This window comes from Hemibagrus wyckioides, linkage group LG15 (genome assembly GCF_019097595.1).
Source record: "Hemibagrus wyckioides isolate EC202008001 linkage group LG15, SWU_Hwy_1.0, whole genome shotgun sequence".
Lineage (NCBI taxonomy): Eukaryota > Metazoa > Chordata > Actinopteri > Siluriformes > Bagridae > Hemibagrus > Hemibagrus wyckioides.
The window spans coordinates 5756321-5780535 of record NC_080724.1 but is presented as its reverse complement, the minus strand read 5'-3'; the positions used below and the strand labels follow the sequence as shown (position 1 = coordinate 5780535).

Genomic DNA, 24215 nt, shown 5'->3' with positions numbered 1-24215 from the left:
GGATTTTAATGAAGAGCTGTGGGCACTTTTACTGTGCAGGACAAACAAATGACTAATGAAGAACTATCCCAAAAAATAAACAGTTGCTGATCATCCAGGTAACACCACTCAGGATTAAAATAATGCACATGTAAACCTTTGAACTGGTTAATTTGTGTAAATTTAGTTATTATCATATCTTGTGGACTATGTAAACATTTGTTATGTGAACTATATCATTCGTCCAGTGGAAGTGTACTAAAGAGCTTACCTACTGTAGAGAAGTTTGTACTTTTCTCTGTGTTCTGCCATTAAGTTAGTTGTCTTTTTCTGTACTGATGTGGCCTAGGTTCAACTTATCAATAATGAAGTTATTATTATTACTGATTTTGTTGATTAGCTATTGCACTTTTAATGCCCTTATCTAGGTTAAGCTAGCAAAAGAAGTGGTGCATGTGTAATTGCTTCTTTAGATGTCACAACTTTGTTAGGGTAGTAAGTTGTACAGTAAGGCTAGTGAGTTAGATGCTAGAGAGCTAATTGTAAATAAAAAAGCTACAGCTAATCCTGTTTTTAACCACTGTTTCTAAGTATATTTCAGCCAACTGTCATTCATTTACTTAAAATATCTTTACAAGCACACTAGAATAACTGCAGATTATTCTGTTTAAGGACTAGTCTACCCAGATAATGTGCATTTTCTGTGCATTTTAATGTGCAATTCCTTTAATTAAAAAAAAACTGTATCTCAACCAAAGTTCTAGTATTGGGTAGGGCCTTTTTAAAAATACAGGCACAGATGTCAGAAAGGTAGTACAGAAAAATGTAATACACAAAGAAAATCAACCTAAAAGTTTCACTACACACTTCATCCTAAGGTCATGGACATTAGACTAACATCACAGTAGAGCTTGGCAGTGTTGCTGACTTACAGTGGAACTACAATCCACCCTTGTCCCATCCTCCTCCAAGTAACACAGATCACCAGAGATTAATCCTTTAGCAGTGGCACACTGTAAAGGGAACACACACATCAACCAATTATTAGCTTCTTATTATCATGAAGTTGGATTTGAACAAATAGATATTAATATTGTCTTCAGCATTTGAATTTTTTTATGAATTCTAAGAACTGGTCAAACAGTAGGCTTATAATCCACTAGAGACCTTAAGTACAAACGTAAAACAGCATCAGTGATAGAGATGGAGGGATCAGTTCCTTTATTAAGAATGAATTGTTATATATTATTGAACCCTATGAAGTGTCTACCAACAACAAAACTTAATCTTTGTGGATTAAGTATTTGTGGAGATCTTAATCATCTATTAAGTAATATAGTGTATGTGTCCATTAAAATTATATATAGAGATGAAAATATATATAAAATTTTGGTAGGCTTAATGGGCATACTTAACACCTATATGCAGTGAATAAAATTCTATAGCATCAGGGCTTCATTCTTTTCTAGAAAAGTACTTACATCACTTATGTAAGATGTAGTTCCTGGTTTTGAATCATTTGCTGTGAGTTTCCAGTCCTGTGTCAGCATTTAAATTATACAGTTTTTCTTATTCATCAATAGTCTTGTGCTTTTATTTTTGTTTGTTGTATTTTTTACTTTCTTGTGACCGTTTCTGTCACAGTCAATCCTTTGGAAGAATGCTCAGGCACCTTGCTTTGTGCATTGGTGTGTATGTTGGAACAGGAAGGGACCATCCCCAAACTGTTCCCACAAAGTTCATAGCATAAAACTGTCCAAAATGGCTTGGTATGCTGAAGCATCAAGAGTTCCTTTCACTGGAACTAAGGGGCCAAGCCCAACCCCTGAAAAACAACCCCACACCATAATCCCCCCTTCACCAAACATAACAATTGGAACAATGCAGTCAGGCAAGTATTGTTCTACTGGCAACTGCCAAAGCCAGACAATTACATAGGATTGCCAGACAGAGAAGCATGATTTGTCACTCCAGAGTCCAGTGGCAGCACGTTTTACACCACTTCATCCGATGCTTTGCATTGCACTTGGTGATGTAAGGCTTGGATGCAGCTGCTTGGCCATAAAAACCCATTCCAGTAAGCTCTCTATGTACTGTTTTTGAGCTAAACTGAAGGCCACACAAAGTTTGGAGGTCTGTAGCTATTGACACTGCAGAAAGTTGGCAACTTCTGTGCACTGTGCACCTCAGCATGCGCTGACCCCACTTTGTTATAATATCACTAACAGCTGACCATGGAATATTTCGAATTAAGGAAATTTCACAAACTGATTTATTGCACTGGTGGCAGCCTATCATGGTACCATGTTTGAATTCACTGAGCACCTGAGAGCAAACCATTCTTTCACAAATGTTTGTAGAAACAGTCTGCATGCCTAGGTGCTTGATTTTATATACCTGTGGCCATGGATGTGATTAGAATACCTGAATTCAGTGATTTGGAGGGGTGTCTCAAAACCTTTGGTAATATAGTGTATGTGTACTTTTGCTCAGGTGTGTAAGGGCCAGATGAAGGGTGGTGGCAATGGCTCATGATAAGCCACTCAAAGAAGCACCCACAGAGAAACCTGAAAGAGCTCTGAATACAGGAGACTATCTAAAGGCAGGTGAAATTTGCTAGGCCTTTTAAAGCTCCTGCAGCATTGGGCAGATGGGAGACTGGGAGCCAGGATACATCATGGACATGGTTCTCTAAGGTTGGTTTCATGCAGGAGATAATGGTACATGTCTTTGTCAGTCAAAGGTTACTAAGAGCAATATTATAGAGATTCATAAAGTAGTGAAGGCAATGTCTGATGCAGTAATGCTCTAGTCCAATCCCAATCTGGCATGGCAATTAAGTTATGGAGGTTGAACTGCTGGATGTCCTGGTGGTGCTCCAAAATGTGGGCTTAATAGATAATGGGAGCAGTTTTGAGGGAAAAGCTTGGTGTCCATCCAGAATAGCACATAGTCTCAGAACAGGCCTAGTTAATCTGGAGCAAAGGGCAGGGAGCAGACAAGCAGACTAAACTGACTGTCTGCTACAAACAGGACTGTGTTAGTTCCTCAAGCTAAACACACTGGAAACATCTATTTTAGTAACCTGATTAACATGAAATTAGATCAAAATGAATGCACAGCCAGTACCTTTGATCTGAAACTAGGGGTGTTAAATTAGCAACCACAGCTGTTTTTAAACTGTTGTTATCAGTATCAATGTAGTAGCACTGTGTAGTCCATATTTATAGAAACTAAATAGATTTTTCAATTTTTAAAATATCTTCCGCTGTTTGTAGTGGATCAGTCGACCCGTGTGATTTGGCACAGATTACCCCAGATGCCCTTCCTGTCACAACCCTCCCATTTTTATCCGGGCTTGGGACCGGCACTGACAGTTAACTCTTCAGTGGCTGGGGTGGCGCCCTGCCCGGGAATCGAACCCAGGCCGCGGCAATGAGAGCGCGGCATTCTGCTGCTGGACCACCAGGAGGCAAACAGTAGTAACAGTATAATCTATATAAATTAAACATTTTAAAAAGTGTATACTTAGTCACAATTTTTAGATCACCTATCACATTTATATACTGAATGCAACATTTTAAACTCATTGGATAAAGAAATTGCTATTTGAAATTGAAAGATTTAATTATATGAGATAATTACCATATTTTGTTTGCAGTATTTATGAAACACAGACAACAAATTTAATTTACCTCTAGTGAACAGGTTTCACAGATACACAGACTGACTTGGGTCTGCACTGATCACAAATGCAATAAGACTCAGGTCCCATTTTCATACATTGGCTCACATCATCTACATCAATGTTTGAAACTTTCTGATCTCACATATGTACAATATGTACAAGAATATATTGTTTATATGATATTGTCCTGCTCCAAGACTTGAACTTTTTCAGGCAGAGAGTAGGCACACTGGACCATGCCCACTAAATTCAGACACTGTCTTTATCCTTTTAGTCAATACATTACATTTTTAATTAATGTCTAACATCCTTGTCTTTGCTTTTTCACCTTTCACTTTACTAATCTGCACTGATGCTTAAATGCAAATAATATTTGTAAGAGGGTGCTGCAGTATTAATAGGTAGATAGATAGATAGATAGATAGATAGATAGATAGATAGATAGATAGATAGATAGATAGATAGATAGATAGATAGATAGATAGATACACTATATTGCCAAAAGTATTCACTCACCTGCCTTGACTCGCATATGAACTTAAGTGAAATCCCATTCCTAATCCATAGGGTTCAATATGACATCGGTCCACCCTTTGCAGCTATAACAGCTTCAACTCTTCTGGGAAGGTTGTCCACAAGGTTTAGGAGTGTGTTTATGGGAATTTTTGACCATTCTTCCAGAAGCGCATTTGTGAGGTCACACACTGATGTTGGACGAGAAGGCCTGGCTCTCAGTCTCCGCTCTAATTCATCCCAAAGGTGTTCTATCGGGTTGAGGTCAGGACTCTGTGCAGGCCAGTCAAGTTCATCCACACCAGACTCTGTCATCCATGTCTTTATGGACCTTGCTTTGTGCACTGGTGCACAGTCATGTTGGAAGAGGAAGGGGCCAGCTCCAAACTGTTCCCACAAATTTGGGAGCATGGAATTGTCCAAAATGTCTTGGTATGCTGAAGCATTCAGAATTCCTTTCACTGGAACTAAGGGGCCAAGCCCAGCTCCTGAAAAACAACCCCACACCATAATCCCCCCTCCACCAAACTTTACACTTGGCACAATGCAGTCAGACAAGTACCGTTCTCCTGGCAACCGCCAAACCCAGACTCGTCCATCAGATTGCCAGATGGAGAAACATGATTCGTCACTCCAGAGAACGCGTCTCCACTGCTCTAGAGTCCAGTGGCGGCGTGCTTTACACCACTGCATCCGACGCTTTGCATTGCACTTGGTGATGTATGGCTTGGATGCAGCTGCTCGGCCATGGAAACCCATTCCATGAAGCTCTCTGTGCACTGTTCTTGAGCTAATCTGAAGGCCACATGAAGTTTGGAGGTCTGTAGCGATTGACTCTGCAGAAAGTTGGCGACCTCTTCGCACTATGCGCCTCAGCATCCGCTGACCCCGCTCCGTCAGTTTACGTGGCCTACCACTTCGTGGCTGAGTTGCTGTCGTTCCCAAACACTTCCACGTTCTCATAATACAGCTGACAGTTGACTGTGCAATATTTAGGAGCGAGGAAATTTCACGACTGGATTTGTTGCACAGGTGGCATCCTATCACAGTTCCACGCTGGAATTCACTGAGCTCCTGAGAGCGACCCATTCTTTCACAAATGTTTGTAAAAACAGTCTGCATGCCTAGGTGCTTGATTTTATACACCTGTGGCCATGGAAGTGATTGGAACACCTGATTCTGATTATTTGGATGGGTGAGCGAATACTTTTGGCAATATAGTGTAGATAGATAGATAGATACATACATACATACACTACTCACAAAAAGTTAAGGATATTTGGCTTTCGGGTGAAATTTCAGGATGCACCTATAATGCACTATAATCTTTACAGGTGAACGTAATTTGACTTTCTGTACACTTTTGAATGCACATGTCCAACTGTTCAGTGTTTCAGTAGTTTTTGCATAACTTGCTGTTTTCTAACAAGGTGCTTAATGGCAAAATTCACAACTGGTGTTTGATCCATGAATTGACCAATACATTTTCTGGTTCAATTAGAATTGGTATTTAAATAGTCCTCTTCATCATGCTGTTCACATTTTGACATCATGAGACCAAGACGACACTTAACAATTGATCAACAGTACCTCACCATTGCAAGGCTTCAAACAGCATGTTCTCAGAGGGAAGTGGCCACTGAGCTTAGCGTGTCACACAGTGTCATCAGCAGGTTGGGAAAGAGATACAGAGAGACTGGAAGAGTCACAGAAAGGAATAGAAGTGGACGCCCTTTGGCCACATTCCACGTTGATGACCGCTTCATTGTGAACAGTGCCCTGTGGAACCGGATGATGAATTCCACTCAACTCCAGGCACATTTAAGGGAGGTGAAAGGCACCCAAGTGTCACGTCAGACCAATTGAAACCATTTAAATCAGTGTGGTCTGCGTGCTAGATGACCTGCAAGGGTACCTGACAACACCACCAGGCCAGGAAGCATTTACGCTGGATGAGGGACCAGTGGGCCTCAGTGCTGTTCTCTGATGAAAGTCTGAGCAGAAATGATGGCCACCAACGATGTTGGAGACGTCAAGGAGAGCACTATGCATCAGCCAATGTTGTGGTGGTGTTACAGTCTGGGCAGGTGTGTCTACTCAATACAGAACTGCCCTACATCTTGTTAAGATACAGTGACAAGCCAATACTACCTGAATAACATCATTAATCCAGTCATGTGCCCCTGAACAACACAGGCCTAATTTCATCTTCATGGACGACAATGCTCCAGCTCATTGAGGTCGCATCATTAGGGAACAGCTGCTGGAGGCTGGGGTACCTCAAATGGAGTGGCCTGCACTTTCTCCAGACCTGAATCCCACAGAAAACCTATGGGATCAGCTGAGTCGCCATGTAGAGGCTCGTAACCCTGCACCCCAGAACCTCAATGACCTGAGGGCCGCCCATCAAGAAGAGTGGAATGCCATGCCTCAGCAGACAATAAGTTGACTCGTGAAAAACATGAGAAATCGTTGTCAAGCTGTAAGGATTCAAGGATTCAAGAAGCTTCATTGTCATTTCAACCACATATAGCTGATGCAGTACATAGTGAAATGAAACAACGTTTCTCCAGGACCTGGTGCTACATAACATACAACATAAAGATCAAACACAAGAACAACACAAAGCTAGGACCGAAAGTTTGTCCAAGCCACATAAACAAAGCAACGACAAGACAGTGCAAAAATAATAAATACAAAAAAGACAACACAAAAACACAGGACACTTAGCACCGAAAAAAAAGAAAAAGAACTGAAATGTAAATGAAATGTAATAAAATGAGATGATGATGAACTTTGGGGCCTTACAACATGTATTGTGCAAAAATACAATATAGCAGCAGTTAAGGTAGTGCAAAATAGAAATAAACATGAATATAAATATAGCAGCAGATGAAAAACACAGGGGTTGAGGTAGTGCAATAAGTATCGCACAATATAAGTTATGTGTGTGTGAGTGTGTGTCCACACAGGTGAGAGAGAGAGAGAGTGTGGGTGTGTGTATGTGTGTGTGAGAGACAGAGAGTTATGTACAGATCAGTCCTGAGTGTGTGTGTGTGTGTGAGAGAGAGAGTTTTGTACAGTTCAGTCCCGGGTGTTGAGGAGCCTGATGGCTTGAGAAAAGAAACTGTTCAACAGCAAATACTATTCAACTGTAATTGATGGTCAAGGGCACATGACAAATTATTGAGACATTGACATTTTGTTGTGGTATACCTACCACTATTGTTGGCTTTTGTTTTAATAAATTATTTGAGATGAGGAAATCACCATTGCATGCTTCTACTTAAATGCCCTACTTTCATGATATTATATCACTGTAGCGTGAACTTTTTACATTTTCCATAAATTTCACCCAAAAGCCAAATATTCTTAACTTTTTGTGAGTAGTGTAGATAGATAGATAGATAGATAGATAGATAGATAGATAGATAGATAGATAGATAGATAGATAGATAGGTCCAAATCCACAATAACAATGTTCAATATAGGGAATGATGTAGCCTCATTTAAAGACGTGTCTCATTTAAAATGAGTGACTGACATAATATATGCACTTTGCCTATGCTACATAAATATCTATTAGTGTTGCTAGATCAGTATCTCTCCACCCTAACTTAAGATATGTAATACTGTAGCGAAATTAACTAGGAATGATAACGTAGAAAAATGCACACTAAGAATATACTGCAGCAATGACTTCTTAAATTCTTTCTATGGCAAAATTGAAAACATCAGGCAAAAAATTCAGATTATTAATTAAAAACCAGATCTTTTGAGAAGTAAACCTGTAGATAACAATTATACTACATCATAACAGTGTTCAGAATGGTTTACTTCTCTAAGAAAAACCAATTTAATTCATCTTCACTAGATTCCTTATCTACATGTTTAATCAAACAGATAATATCAGTAGCAACTGAACCCCTTCTAACAGTAATCAGTTCTTCCCTTAGCAGTGGTTTTGTGCCTAAATCTATTAAACAAGTATTTAATGAAACCAACTATGGGCCAATATCAAACCCTCCCTTTATACCCAAGAACCTAGAAAAGGTTGTATCACAGCAGTTATGCTCATACCTTTACAGGAATAACATTCATGAAATGTATCATTTAGGATATTGACCTCATCGTAGAACAAAGACAGTGCTAGTTAAAGTAGTAAATGACTAGTGCTGGTGTTGCTTAACCTTAGTGCAGCTTTTGACACCATTTATCATACAATTCTATGATTCTTAATAAGCGAGAAAATGTTGGAATTAAGGGAACAGTCCTCTCCTGGTCAGGTCTTATTTGACTGATAAGTATCAGTTTGTAGATAGTCATTATACTTCTCTATGCTATACTAAGGTTAAGTATTGGTGTTCCCCATGATTTTGTTTTAGGCCCACTACACTTATCTCTTCATATATACTATCCCTGGGTAAAATTATTCGTAAATATAGCTTTGGCTTCTGCTCTTTTGCTGATGATAAATGGTTATGTTTTAGTAAAGCCAAATGAGAGGCACCGGCTTAAGAAGATTGAAGAATGTGTAAAGGACATTATACATTGGAGGCTTTTTAACTGCCTCCAACTTAATTCTGACAAGACAGCAGTGCTTGTGCTGTCTTCTGATTGCAGATTAACTCTGGATAGCCTTTCTTTTTCATTGTGCAGTAGAAAAAGATTTTGGTGTGATTATTGACTTCAGTCTTGCATTTGAACCTCATGTAGATTGTAATGCCTTACTGTAATGCCTTTTTTTAATCCCCTGCCACACCTATTTCGATCAAAATGTGCAGGCTATTTTTAGTCCTCAAGTAACAAAGGCTACAGCATAGTTTTTTATTACAAAGTCCCTCAGTTATGGAACAGCCTTCCAGTTAGTATAGAAGCAGATCTGGAGGGGTCATGGACATAGAGTGTTTTGATGAACTGGAATGTTTAAATGCTGTCACCCCACCACTCTCACGTGTTCACTCAGATTTGTTGACGGTGGAGTTGCCAATATTACTCTTAGTAACCTCTGACTGATGAAGCCATACACCATTATCACCATCCATTATCTCTTACATGAAAAACTGACTTAGATTGCTTGCTGTCTTTAAACAAAGGCTTTTAAACAAGGACATTCTTCAAAAAGATTTCTGAAAAAGGAAAATAAAACAGTTTAACTTAAACGCAGACACAGGCAAGCCCTCACTCAAACCAAATGGGTCTGGGTCCTTTCAAGGTTTCTTCCTAGTACTGTACAATTATGTGGCTACCTAGCCATTGAATTGCTATGACTAGGTAAGATTCTAACAATCCTGTAGTGTGCACCACACCACACAAGTGATTACTGCAAACAAGTTACTATCAGTCACGAGCTTGCTGGACTAGATATGGTTAGTGGATCGCCATTGTCTCACTTTGTAAGTTCTTTGAAGAGATACTCATTTAATCATCACCAAGAAATTTATCCATATTATAATGTTATAATAAAAGCTTTATAGCTCCCAAACACTACTGAACATTCCATCCCTGCTTTAGATGGGCTGTTCATCCAAAACAGTTACTTGGAACCAACGATTTGAATCTTTTGAAGTTTGCAGCTGAATTTATTGCTGGGATGATTGTGCAAATTAAGTTAGCTATCTTTATTTGTCGCACATACATTACGGCACAGTGAAATTTTTTCTTTGCACATCCTATCCTTGGTGGTTGGAGTCAGAGCGAAGGGTCAGCCATGATACAGAGCCCCTGGAGCAGGGTGGGTCAGGGGCCTTGCTCAGGGGCCCAACGGTGGCAGCTTGGCAGTGCTGGGGCCTGAACCCCGATCTTCCGGTCAATGATCCAGAGCCTTAACCACTTGAGCTACCACCACCTGTCTCCAGACTTATACTATTCCTAAAATTTGGAAAGCAGCAGATATTCTCATTTTACTGATGGTTAGGGACTATTTCAATGTAAATAATTACTGCCCCATATCCAAACCTTCTACTCTTCCCAAGATTTTCAAATCTCACATTTTCAATTGAAACAATTCTAGCCTGATAATAACAAGAAAAATACAGTCTGGTTTGTTAGTAGGTTATAGAACATAGCAACAGCTATGTTGGTATGATGATGATCAGATAATGTTATCAGTGCTTTGGATACAAAAACAGCACTGTGTGGCCCTGTTTGTTGAGCTGCCCAAGGCATTATATTCTGCTGACCATGAGTTGCTGTTTGGCAGAATCTTTGATATCGAAATTGGTGTTAAGATAAAAACCAGTGTGTATATACTATAGATGGGGCCAAAGGTTCAATTTAATCCTTGTTTACTGGTTTTCTTTTCTACTTTCATAAATAACATTGTTAATGGTATGCTGACAGCTAAAGTGCATCTTCATGCAGATGATACTGCTAAAAATGCTAAGAAAACAACATTTATTTTCCTAACCAGAGCTCACTCCAAAATCTCAGATAGTGTAGGCATTCTTTAGGAGGGGAATCAGTTAAAAAAGTGTAATCTTATAATACAATGTGGTTAGAAGCTGAAGGTTTTGTTGTTTTTGTCAAAAAGGGGCTTCCATAATATATAAGCAGTTAGAAAAAACCTTGGTTAGGCTACATTCCTAAATGTATTTAGACATAATTTATTTGCATGCTGCTTCCTCTATACCTTACTGACTAGACTCCCTGTAACATAGCTCTCTACGTTTTATAACCAACACATTGTCTAGTATACTTTGCGTCCTTTATGATTTGGTCTCTTGGATTGGCTGTCATTAAGTTTAATAGGTTTGAAGATAGGTTTAAATAGGTTTGAAGAACATGTCTGCAGCTTAGTCAAGTATGAGGTTAAGTATGGCTGAGGACATAAAGAACAGTATACATCAGGCACTTTTTTAAAATTATATTAAAACAGGATATCCTAAGTGCATCTAGTGGATAACCTTTAATATATATTAGTAATCCCTGCCCACAGTTCACACCTTAAGGGAGTCTGAAACTACTTTTGATGAACCACCTGAGAGAATTTGTTAGCATACACTAACAGTCACTTACAAGCAACACTAAAGAATCAACAATCAATGGACTTCTTGGTTATATAAAGGTTAAAAAAGCTACTTTAAATATTCTAGAAATGAAAACAGAAAGTATTTTACAGAATAATCCTAAAAGGTTTGGGAAGATCTCAACTTATATGATTGTGCATGTGAGCTAGGAAATGTACCAGATGTAGGCTCCTCCGAGGAACTTTAAGCAGGCATGATACATCATCAACAATGGCATCCAAAGTCCTCTGTGATCCAAATAGCTGGGGGTCATTATAAAACATATCCCTGTTTTCCACAAGACATATGTCAAAACCTTTCTAAATCTCCATTCTTTATTCAACTCACAATATGAATTATGAAAGTGTGTGTATAACTAAAGCTACAGTATAATTACAATTATAAACCAAAAAACTTTTTTTTGCCACAGCATAAATATTTCTGTGATCACATTAACATGCTGGTAATAAATGGAAGCTTGATTATTATAATGCTGATTGACTGAAACTGACTGTTTGCATGAATAATTCAGATCCATTTATAAAGCTTTGATTCTGTTGACCATAAGTTGCTGTTAAACAGACTGTGATACTGTAATGGGTGTTAAGGCTGTAGGGTGGTTCAAGAACTACCCAGAATATAGAACCCAGTGTGTATATATAGATGGGCATAAATCATTTTTTCATGAAAATGGTGGTCCCCCAAGGTTCAACTGGGGGGCCCCAATTGAACCTTGGTCTATTAGTCTATTTTCATTTTGGTCTATTAGTCATAAATAACATAAATAATTTTCATAAATAACATTGGGAATGATATGCCAATAGCTAAAGTATATCTTTATGCAAATGGTACTGCTAAAAATCTCAGATACTGTAGTCACTTACACTTTAGGAGGGGACTTAATCAAAAAAGTATCATCTCATAATATAGTGCATTTAGAAGCTGAAGGTTTGGTTCAGTTTTTAAATCATAATAGGGCTTTCCTTAATATAGCAGGCAGAAAAACCCTAAATCCTAAATCCTACATTCCTAAATGTTCTGAATTATGGAGATTTATTATTATTAGAATTATTTATATGCATGATGCTTCATCTATACTTCACTGTCATGACTCTCTGTATAATTGTAACGCCTCGTCAGGCGGGGGAGTGTTAGAGTCCATGAGCAGATTTAGTAAAGGACGGTAGGCAGAAATCGTGGTCAAGATAACGTAAGCAAAGGGTCAAATACCAGAAGGCTAACACTCAGAAAACTAATCCAAAACACAAAGCCGAAACACGAAGTCAAGAGGTAAACTGGCAAGGTCATACACGAGGTAACTAGACGATAACAGAATAAAGGCTTGGCAAGTGACACAAACGGAAACAATGCTTCGCAATGAGGCTGAGGTGGCACGCTGCTTAAATATGCCTCCGAACTGGAAGTGGCCAGAGATAGTTAATATTCGGGCGAGGGCTCCCTCTGGTGTTCTGTTGTGTGACAATAATAGCTCTCTTTGTTTTGTAATCAATTTGTTGTCTAGTACACATCTTGTCCTTTTATTTTATTACTTGTCTGATATTTTCTGTGATCACATCAACATGCTACTAGTAGGTGGAAACAGGATTAAAATAAAATTAATAAATATTTACGGTTGTTATTATTATTATTATTATTATTATTATTATTGAATCAAAACATACATACCTTTTGGTTTCATATGAATCATTTTGAATAAGTTTGTAAATTGTTGAGAGGGCCTTCACAATCAGTGCTGAAAGCAGATAAATACTTATTTAAGTATTATATAACATGCTTTATTTGCAAACAAAATACAGTACTAATGCTTAAATACTGTACCATATAAAAGCACTAATTATTTGCCATAGGGTTTGGTATTATTGTCTTTCTCCAAAGTGAAACATCATCCAATGATCTTAAGATTATTAGTAAATAGGGGTAGCTCAAGTGGTTATGGCTCTGAGTTGAGCTAAGACTGTTGTAGTTTGAAAAGATGATGTGTCTTGCCTCTGTGTTGTGAAATTTATTTTATTATAGTTATTTGTCTGATTTGTCTAAAATTATTTGTCTTTCTTTTTTTTATTTAAAAAATCTAAACAGTGTAAAATCTAGCCAGTCAAATTTGAATAGTACAAAAACATGCCCAAAACGTTTTTCAGAATTCTCAGTTTGTGTGGTAGTCTCTCTTTACAGATTATAGATTAGACTGAAGTTATTTTTCAAACCTACTAAAAAAATTGCATTTTGTATTAAAAAGGCAGCACTACTCACAGTGGCAAGATGCATAATTCCCATAAGATTATTAAAAAGAATTTACAACTGTAATGGAAAAAACTGTTTGTATTAACAAATTAAGTACAGGTCTCAGTTGGTGCTGCCTGTTTAAAATACATGTTGAGTTAGATAATTAATTTTCATATTTTCCAACACAGTATTGTAACAGTAATTCTACTGAAAAAAACAGTAATGAACCCTGCTGTCAGCAGTCTACTGTGAAAACAATAAAATACAGTACTGTACTGTAATTCAATATTCCATATTATAACATACTGTATAACAGATAACAGTAGTACTGTAAAATTAACAGTAAACTACTGGCAACCCTGCTGCCAGTATTTTACTGTTTATTTACATGACAATTTGTGGGGTGGGCGAAGTATTAACTGAAATTTGTATCTAATTTTTCAGATTTCACCAAAGTAGAGCATGCAAGCAGGCTTTCTGTCAGGTAAAAGTGTGTTTTGTGGCAGCCCTCAGTTGCATTCTCCTGAACCTTTCTTAATTCTGTTATTGTCCCAGGTGTTAGAGAATTTCTGTGTGCATATTGTCTTTTCAAATATGAGCAGTCAATCAAAAGAGATTAAGTGACTTCAGAATGTTTTTTTCTTTTGCCTAAAACTGTGGCCTAATTCATTTCATTTCACAACACACCATAGTGTCTACGTAAATGCGTCTCACAAAACCTACAGCATATAAAACACCCAGATTTCCAGAGCTTAACATGGTTTAACAAGAAAATAGCAAAACAGCCTTCACAGAACCACTAAATATCAGCTAGAACCAGTAGCTAAACACAACACATACTGGGTTTTATCAAATAAAATGAATATAAATGTCTGCTTATGCTGCTGTGTTTCACAAGTGTTTTGACATTTTAGGAAGCTTACTTGAATTTGATTTCCTAAAATTCTTACTGGACACCACTTCGGGTCTATCAATTCAAATTGAAAACTGAAACATAAATGTTTCCTATAAGCTATGTAGGTTTATAACACTAAATTGCAATGAAATTAGAACAAATACTGTTTCAGAAGTAATTATCAAATCCCATGAACCGCTTTAACTAAGATTTCATTTAAATTTACAGTGAGGGAAAAAATTATTTGATCCCCTGCTGATTTTGTACATTTGCCCACTGACAAAGAAATAATCAGTCTGTAATTTTAATGGTAGGTGTATTTGAACAGTGAGAGGCAGAATAACAACAAAAAAAATCCTGAAAAATGCATTTCAGAAAAGTTATACATTGATTTGCATTTTAATGAGTGAAATAAGTATTTGATCCCCTATCAATCAGAAAGATTTCTGGCTCCCAGGTGTCTTTTATACAGGTAATGAGCTGAGATTACAGTAGGAGCACTCTCGGGGAGTGCTCTTAAAGCTTGGTCACACTACAAGACTTTAACCGTCGGCAGATCACTGTTGCTGTTCAGACTACATGACTTCACTGTATGTCTTTTTGTTCTTGTGGTGTTCACACTACACGACGCTTCGTAAATGGTCCATGAGAGGGGGTCGCACACCACACGATCTGACAACAACTCACTCAACGCTATCCCCAAACCACGTTTTGTCATGAAAACACACGCAACAGGTGGATCCGGAAATGACGCAAGACTTTTGGTAGAGATTTGTTTTGAAAATGGACGTCGGCAGGAGTCTCGCTCTAAATAAATGTTAATTTAAAATAAATGTTGTGTCCACACTATTTTTGAAGCCATGTTGCTGCTGCTGCTTTTCTTCCGGTGACCTCAACTCTGTTGACTTGCTCTCTCATTGGCTGGAGGTTGTAGCTACAATTGACACCACATGATGTTGAGTCAGTCGACCCTCCCAGATATTTAACATGCCAGATATCTGGATTTTGTCTGCGAGGTGTCACCGACGCATAAGCGAGCCTCTTTGACGCGTCGTTGAGTAGTTCACACATAAAGATTGCCGAGCGCTTATCACCCGCTGATTTTCCCACGATCACAGCCCGATCTGTCGGTGAGCTCGTTAATTTGCAAATCGGGCTTAAATCGGGCTTAACATCCTGTAGTGTGAACTAGGCTTTAATCTCAGCTCGTTAACTGTATGAAAGACACCTGCCCACAGTAGGAAGCAATCAATCAGATTCCAAACTCTCCATCATGGCCAAGACCAAAGAGCTGTCCATGGATGTCAGGGACAAGATTGTAGACCTACACAAGGCTGGAATGAGCTACAAGACCATCGCCAAACAGCTTGGTGAGAAGGTGACAACAGTTGGTGCGATTATTCCCAAATAATCCATGCAAGATCTCACCTCATGGAGTTTCAATGATCATGAGAATGGCAAGGAATCAGCCCAGAATTACACTGGAGTATTTTGTCAATGATTTTGTCAAGGCAGCTGGGACCATAGTCACCAAGAAAACAATTGGTAACACACTACGTGAAAGACTGAAATCCAGTAGCGCCCGCAAGGTCCCCCTGCTAAAGAAAGCACATGTACAGGCTCATCTGAAGTTGGCCAGTGAACATCTGAATGATTCAGAGGAGAACTGGGTGAAAGTGTTGTGGTCAAATGAGACCAAAATCCAGCTCTTTGGCATCAACTCAACTCGCCGTGTTTGGAGGAGGAGGAATGCTGCCTATGACCCCAAGTACACCATCCCCAGGTGACAGGACAACTGCACCGCATCAAAGGGATGATGGACGGGGCCATGTACCGTTAAATCTTAGTTGTAGGAACAGCTGCTCTCTGTGGGACACTGAGCAGACACAGACTGGGGAAGCGCAACGGTGCACTAGGGAAGCTATGACAAATGAGATTTAGAACTGCACTCCCATCAATTCACCTGAAGAATCCCAGCTCCTTGCTGAACAAAATGGATGAGCTGCTTCTTCTTAACAGACCAAAAGCTTTGCACAGTCTGCTGCTCTGTGTTTCAGTGAAACTTGGCTCAGTCACTCTATACCAGAAAGTGGGTTACATTTTTGAGCTTCCTTTTACATTGAATGGAACGCATAACAGAGAAATCAGGTAAAAGAAGATTGGTGTACAGATGTCACAGTGCCTAATAGATACTGCAACCCAAACTTGTAAACACTGATCATAAAGTGTAAACCTTTTTATTCAATGCAGGAATTTTCCTCATTCATCATGGTCAGGGGTTTACATCCCACCCTAGGCCAATTTGAGTGATGCATTGCAAAACCTGGCAGACCATATATCTGTTTTAGGACAAAAAAATCTGGATTCTCTTTGCGTCATCATTGGAGAAACAACTTATCAAACTATTAAAATACAGACAGTATATTAACTGTCCCACCAGAGAATAACACAGTCATTGGTACACATTTCTTAAAGACAAATATCGGTCTGTTGCCCTGGCAGCTTTGGGGCAATCTGGTCATTACTTGGTTCATCTTATTCTATCCTACTGGCAGGAACTTTAATCTGCTAAGCCTGTGGTCAAAACAGTGAAGAGATAGACCAGTAAGGTAAAGCAGGACACTACAAGACTGCCTTGACTGCACCAATTGGAGTGTTTTTGTACTCACAATCTAGATGAACCGACTGACACTGTGACATCTTACTTCAGTTTTTGTGAAGTAACCAGGTGTACCAAGTAAGGTGTGTGCCAACCAAAACTTTCTGCACATATAACAAGAGGCCATGGTTCACAGCCAGATAGGTACAACTTCACTGGCTCAAGGATGATGCCTGCAGAAGTGGGGACAGAGTCCTGAATAAGCAGGCCATGAACTTACTGACAAAGGAGATCAGAATTATGGCTAAAAGAAGCTACTCTGCAAAGCTGGAAAACAGGTTTTCAACTAACAATCCTTCATGAGTGTGGAGAGGCCTGCAAGACATCATTAAATACAGAAAACATTTACATTTACATTATTTACTGTTCAGTGTCAAATGAGGACGGGTTCCCTTTTGAGCCTGGTTCCTCTCAAAGTTTCTTACATGTTTGGGCAGCTGGTATCAGCCCACCTGAGGAATATCACAGAACAGTTGCTGGATCCCCTGTACTTTGCCTACTGAGGACACAGGTCAGTGGATGACACAGCCAACATGGGGCTGCACTACATGCTGCAACACACTGACTACCCAGGGATAAATGCATGGATTTTGTTTGTTGACTTTATTTCGGCATAATAATCTTAGAAATCCTCTCCTCCAAACTCCTACAGCTAACTGTACCCTCTGCCATCTGTCAGTGGATGACCAGCTTCTTGACAGGCATGAAACAGCAAGTGAGGCTGGGCAGAGTTCCGTCCAGTATACAGACAGTCAGCACTGGAGCTCCCAAGGGAAGTGTCCTCTCCCCACTACTATTATACAAATGACTGTACATCCAATGCAGATGACACTACGTTCATTGGACTTATCCAAGAAGGTGATGAGTCTGCATATGAACATGCTCAAAACTAAGTAAGTAAGTAGTCTTTTTTGTCACATACGCACATATACACATGGAGGCCTTGCTCAAGGGCCCAACACTGGCAGCTTGACGGTGCTAGAGCTTGAACCCTGATCTTCCAATCATCAAACCAGAGCCTTAACCACTTGAGCTACAAATTCCCTTTGAGTAGAACTGGAGAAAACAGTAAAATTTAGAAGAAACCAGCTGAGTAAGTATGGTCTGCCACAGGAGCTGTTGATATAGTTCTACAGTGCAGCAGCTGAATCCGTCTGGTGCACATCTTTTACTGTATGGCTTGGAGCAGCCAAAAAACAGGACAGGTACAGACTGGAGCAAACAGTAAAAACAGCAGAAAAATCATTGGTGCGCCCCTGTTGTTACAGGTGTTTCAGAACCGTGTATACCAAAACTGCCAGGCATACTGTTGCTTGCACTACTTGTACTGTTTATTGTGTATTGTACAGTCATCATACGTAATGCACACTACAATTATTTACACTAATATGCGCTGTCACACTTTGTATACCTTGCTGACCTGTCACATACTCTGTATATTGTGATTTTTATTCAATCTATATAGCATTGTCTGTAAAGTAAACATATAGTGTTGTTATTTTTATTTTTGAGGGTCACCAACACCCGAGTAGCAAATTCCTTGTGTGTGCAAAACATACTTGGCCAATAACCTGATTCTGACATAACAGTTAAAAAGGACATTTAGTTTTGCACCATGCACTTCTCCATGAACTGCAGTGCTGCTCTTTCATTCTTGAATAAGTCTAATCTCCACTCTGACAACATGTTCCAGTGTTAACCGAAAATTAAATTTGTTATTATATCCTCTGATTACAGTGTGCAAGAGTGAAGAAAAGGCAGTGTGGCATCCAAGATATAAAGTCATAAAACATTAACAGAAAAGATTCTCTCACCAAACTTGACTACAGTTGAAGGGCAGTCACTTCGGAGAGTTGATACTGTGCCAGCAGTTGTCATAAGCAGACCAACTGATTTCTTAAACCTGAGAGGGAGAAAAAAGGGGGATCTTTTTTAGATCAGTTTTCAGAACTGCTGTCCCTGAGTTTTGAACCATGAACTGCATCTAAAGCATTGACCTAATAATACAGCATACTTATACACTATTATCCAGTTCTTATGCTATTTGGAGAAATTAATACTTCTTATTAATACTAAATACTTCTTCGAATTAATACTTCTTATCTCCTATATATATATATATATATATATATATATATATACAGCATCCACCACAATTATTGGCACCCCTAGTTAGGATGTGTTCTTAGGCTTCTAATAAATTCATTTTTTATTGCAGAAGCATAATCTCACACTGAAAATTGTAGAAAAATCTAACCTTTAACTCAAGTGAATAAAAAAAATCCAAAAAAAAAAAAAAACATGACTAAAAAATAATTGTTTTTTATAAAATCACCTGTTCCACAATAATTGGCACCCCTAACAATTCCTATAAAATATATGGAATTGAAGCATTTTTGTAAGTTTAAGTTCCTTAAAGTATCCAGGAACTTTTAATTAATAATTCATGACTTCCTGTTTCCCTGGAGTATAAATATGATGTGATACAGAGGCCTATTTCTCTTATCTATGCTTCAACATGTCAGGCAATGGCTACAAGAAAATAGCCACTCGCCTAAACTTGCCCATATCTACAGTGAGAGGAATCATTAAGAAGTTTAAAACAACTGCAACAGTGACAAACAAGGCTGTACAAGGACCCAAGTTTATCTTGCCACCAAGCACAGTGAGGAGGTTGGTAAGAGAAGTAACTGCATCAAAGAGTGGCATCTTGGGGTCACAAAGTCTCCATAACAACCATCAGAAGACTTTTCTCATCTACAATCACAAACGTAAATGTCTGGAGTTTGCTAAGCGGTACTGGGACTTCAACTGGGACAGTGTGCTTTGGTCAGATGAAACTAAGATAGAGCTTTTTAGCAACAAACACTAAGTGGTAGGGCTGCACGATCACAATTTACATTAAATTTATACCATTGTTTGAAGCAACTGCATGCCATATTTTATAACATATAAATATTTTTTGTCTTGGTGACTTTTCTATCCTATTTCTTTGAGGGTGGATTCATCAGAGAGTATCTCCGAGACTTGACTTGAGCAAAACGGTCAATTATCATACTAGTATTTATAGTGCTGAGAATTCCTTTTTCAATTGACAGAACAGCCCAATGATTGAGTCTGTTCTGGCCCATTGTTCACCTTGGCCATGTATGTATTTTAACTTAAATACTGCATTAGTTGAATAATAGAAAGTCACGATGTTCAGACTGTAATGTCTTAGCACTTTAACAGTTTATATTTTATTTAGATCTATCTTTAGGCTTATTTAATTAAAGGCTTTTGTATGTCTTGGGTATAGAAGAATATTCAAAAGGGTCCTATATGTCAGGGGTTTTCAAAATCAAAGACAGTGGGCCTCCTTTTTGACACAACATACATTTGTTAGTCTACTTTTATCAACTGTGTTAACATTAAAAATTAAAAGTTAGACTATTATCTCAATAATAATGTTTTCTGACCATTATTTTTTTTATTGCTGTCCCGCTCAAAAGTTATAAGGTATTTTAGTCACGTGGTGTGAAAGCGGCGCTGCGCAGACCAACAGGTATATGACATTAAAGTATCAGGAGAGCGGCTCTAGAGCATATTCGAGCACATGAGCAATTAACATGAGATAGACATGCACAAGTGGGTAATTGGGGCATTGATAAGGACACGCCTACAAACTATTAGGCCTATTAAGAGTTTTTATTCGCCCCTCACAATGTAACATGCAGAAAAAGAAAACAAAGGCTCATAGTATAGGAGCAGGATTCAAGTAGTTTTATTATGGTATGGATAGTAAGAGAAATGGAGTAGGTGTGGTCGTGAAGGAGGAGTTTGTGAGGAATGTTCTGGAGGTGAAGAGTGTCAGACAGGGTGATGATTCTGAATTAGAGGGGCCTTCAAGGTCCGGTACTGCAATGGTTTAGGTCATATTTAACAAATAGGACTTTCTCTGTTATGATCGGTGATTTCTCCTCCTCCACAGCCATTTCCATTTTGGGCCCTGTTCTATTTTCTCTATACATGTTGCCATTAGGGTTGATTATTTCAAAGCACAATGTTTCGTTTCATCTCTATGCAGGTAATTTACAAATCTATCTGCCAGTTGTGCCAAATTCTTCTAATGCTCTCGAATGGTCTCTGTGTGAACAAGAGTAAAACAGAATTTATTGTTTTTGGCACCTCCAACCTTCCCAGTTTTGTTGCTGCTGGCCTTGATTCCCCAGCCCCTCATTTTAGCCAAGCAGTCAAAAATTTGGGGGTGACTTTAGACACCAGTTTAAACTTTCAGTTACACATTGACTCTGTTGTCAAGGCAGGATTTTTTCATCTTCGCCTCCTCGCAAAGATCAAGCCCTTTCTGAGCCAGAGTGATTTAGAGAAAGCCATTCACGCTTTTATCAGTTCCCAGCTAGACTACTGCAATGCTCTTTACGTTGGAGTCAGTCAAGCTCGTCTGATTCGCCTGCAACTTCTGCAGAATGCTGCGGCTCGTATGCTGACTAACACTCGTAAATATGAGCATATCACACCAATCCTGTATTCCCTCCACTGGCTTCCGGTACAGTTCCGGATACAGTTTAAACTTCTGCTGTTTGTTTTTAATTCAATCAATGGCCTGGCACCTTCTTACTTGTGTGAGACAGTAAGCTTGTACCATCAAAGTAGAGATTTACGGTCTGCTGACCAGAACATACTTGAGGTCCCTCGGTCAAGGTACAAACAGTGGGGTGATCGCTCCTTTGCAGTGGCGGGTCCTACACTCTGGAACACAATTCCCTACGAGTTGCGTACTATTACTGACCTGCCTCTGTTTAAAGCCAAACTAAAGATACACTTATTTAAAATGGCTTTTTGCTTATGATCATTTTCTGTGTTTTGTCCATTTCATTGTTATATTATTTAAGTTTTGTTGTTACATAGAGATTATTTTAATTACGTTTTTTAACGCTGTAAAGCAATTTGGTTCAATTTTAAGTTGTTGTAAGGTGCTATACAAATAAATGTTGATTGATTGATTGATTGATTGATAGAGCCTGAAGGAGTGATGTTGAATGTTGTTAGTGGTTATGCCCCACAGGTAGGTTGTGAGTTAGAGGAGAAAGAGAGATTCTGGAGTGAATTAGATGAGGTGATAGAGAGTATTCCCACGGGTGGAATTATGAGAGTATTCCCACAGGTGCATATTGGTGAGGGGAACACAGGTAATGAGGAGGTGATGGGCAAGTTTGGAATTAAGGAAAGGAAGTTTGAAGGACAGATGGTAGTGTGCTTAGCTAAGAAGATGGACATGGCTGTGGTTAATTATTTTCAGAAGAGAGAGGAGCATAGAGTGATTTACAAGAGTGGAGGTAGGAGCACACAGGTAGACTACATCCTATGTAGAAGAGGCAATCTGAAAGAAATTAGTGACTGTAAAGTGGTAGTGGGAGAGAGTGTAGCCAGACAGCATAGGACGGTGGTGTGTAGGATGACTTTAGTCAAAGTCAAAGAAGCTTTATTGTCACTTCAACCATATATAGCTGATGCAGTACACAGTGAAGTAAAACAACGTTCCTCCTTGGCCAAAGGTGCTACACATAACAAAGATAAAGTACAGTGATGCAGACAAACATAGAGAAAAACTAGACATACAACAGAAGTGCACAGGATGACAAGACAGTGCAGACAAACAACATATAGACCGACTCTGTGCAAAAGAATTGTGTTGACAGTGAGTGCAAATATTACAGTTAACATGTAAACAGGATCAATATAAAGTGTAAAGTGATATATGTATGCAAACAGCATAAGGGTCTGTAAGAAGGAGGAATTTAGACAGAAGTTGAGGCAGGCTCTGGGTGGTCAGGTAGTGGTGCCAGATGACTGGGAAACTACAGCAGAAGTAATCAGGAAGACAGGGAGAAAGGTGCTGGGTGTGTCATCTGGATGAAGGAAAGAAGATAAGTGGACTTGGTGGTGGAATGAGAAAGTTTGGGATAGTATTCAGAGGAAGAGGTTAGCCAAGAAGTGGGACAGGGACAGGACTGAAGAGAATACACAGGAATACAAGGAGTTACAGCGCAGAGTGAAGAGGGAGGTGTCTAAGGCCAAGCAGAAGGCATATGACAAGTTGTACACTGGTTAGACACTGGAGAAGGAGAGAAGGACTTGTACAGGTTAGTTAGGCAGAGGGATTGAGATGGAAGGATGTGCAGCAAGTTAGAGTTATTAAGGATAGAGATGGAAAAGTGCTCACAAGTGATTAGAGTGTACAGAGGAGATGGAAGGAGTACTTTGAAGAGCTGAAAAATGAGGAAAATGAGAGGAAAAAAAGAGTAGAAGGGGTGAACTCTGTGGAACAGCAAGTAGATAACATTAGAAAGGATGAAGTCAGGAAGGCTTTGAAGAGGATGAAAAATGGAAAGGCAGCTGGTCCTGACGACATCTCGTTGGAGGTCTGGACGTGTCCAGGAGAGGCAGCAGTAGAATTTTTATCTAGTTAAAAGTTAGTTAGTTAGTTTTTAACTAACAGGGTTTTAGATGCCTGAGGAATGGAGAAGAAGTGTATTAGTGCTGATCTTTTAGAATAAGGGTGACCTGCTGAGTTGTAGCAACTATAGGGGGATAAAATTGATGAGCCATACAATGAATCTATTGGAAAGAGTAGTAGAAGCTAGGTTATAGGGATGGTCAGAGAGAGTTGCACTGTGTGTTTGTAGACTTGGAGAAAGCATATGACAGGGTGCCAATAGAAGAGCTGTGGTACTGTATGAGGAAGTCAGGAGTAGCAGAGAAGTATGTCAGAGTGGTGCAGGAAATGTATGAGAGGAGCAGGACAGTGGTGAGGTGTGCTGTAGGGCAGACAGAGGAGTTCAAAGTGGAGGTGGGACTGTATCCAGGATCGGCTCTGAGCCCCTTCCTGTTTGCTATGGTGATGGACCAGTTGTCAGAGGGCATCAGACAAGAGTCTTCTTGGAAAATGATGTTTGCAGATGAAATTGTGATCTGTAGTGAGAGCAAGGAGCAGGTGGAGGAAAACCTGGAGAGGAGGAGGTTTGTGCTGGAGAGAAGAGAAATGAAAGTCAGTTGTAGCAAGACTGAGTACATGTGTGTGAATGAAAGGGAGGGAGGCAGCAGGTTAAGTATATAAAACAGTATCACTGTATCCAAGTGATAAATTTAGACCCAACATTTTTCTATAACAAAAAACATATAGTCCCATTCAACCCTATCATAGGCTTTCTCAGCATTCAAGGATATAAT

General features: G+C 39.1%; 1 protein-coding gene across 1 annotated transcript in view; it reads right to left on the bottom strand.

Annotated features, from left to right (window-relative positions):
• Positions 1-24215, bottom strand: part of spo11 (SPO11 initiator of meiotic double stranded breaks) — a 70839-nt gene that overhangs the window by 32486 nt on the left and 14138 nt on the right. Inside the window, exons 3-6 of the mRNA XM_058409070.1 lie at positions 18800-18888; positions 12874-12940; positions 11367-11475; positions 912-992 (exon numbers count right to left, since the gene is read on the bottom strand). Of these exons, the coding sequence (XP_058265053.1) occupies positions 912-992; positions 11367-11475; positions 12874-12940; positions 18800-18888 (346 nt within the window). The remainder of the gene's footprint in view (positions 1-911; positions 993-11366; positions 11476-12873; positions 12941-18799; positions 18889-24215) is intronic.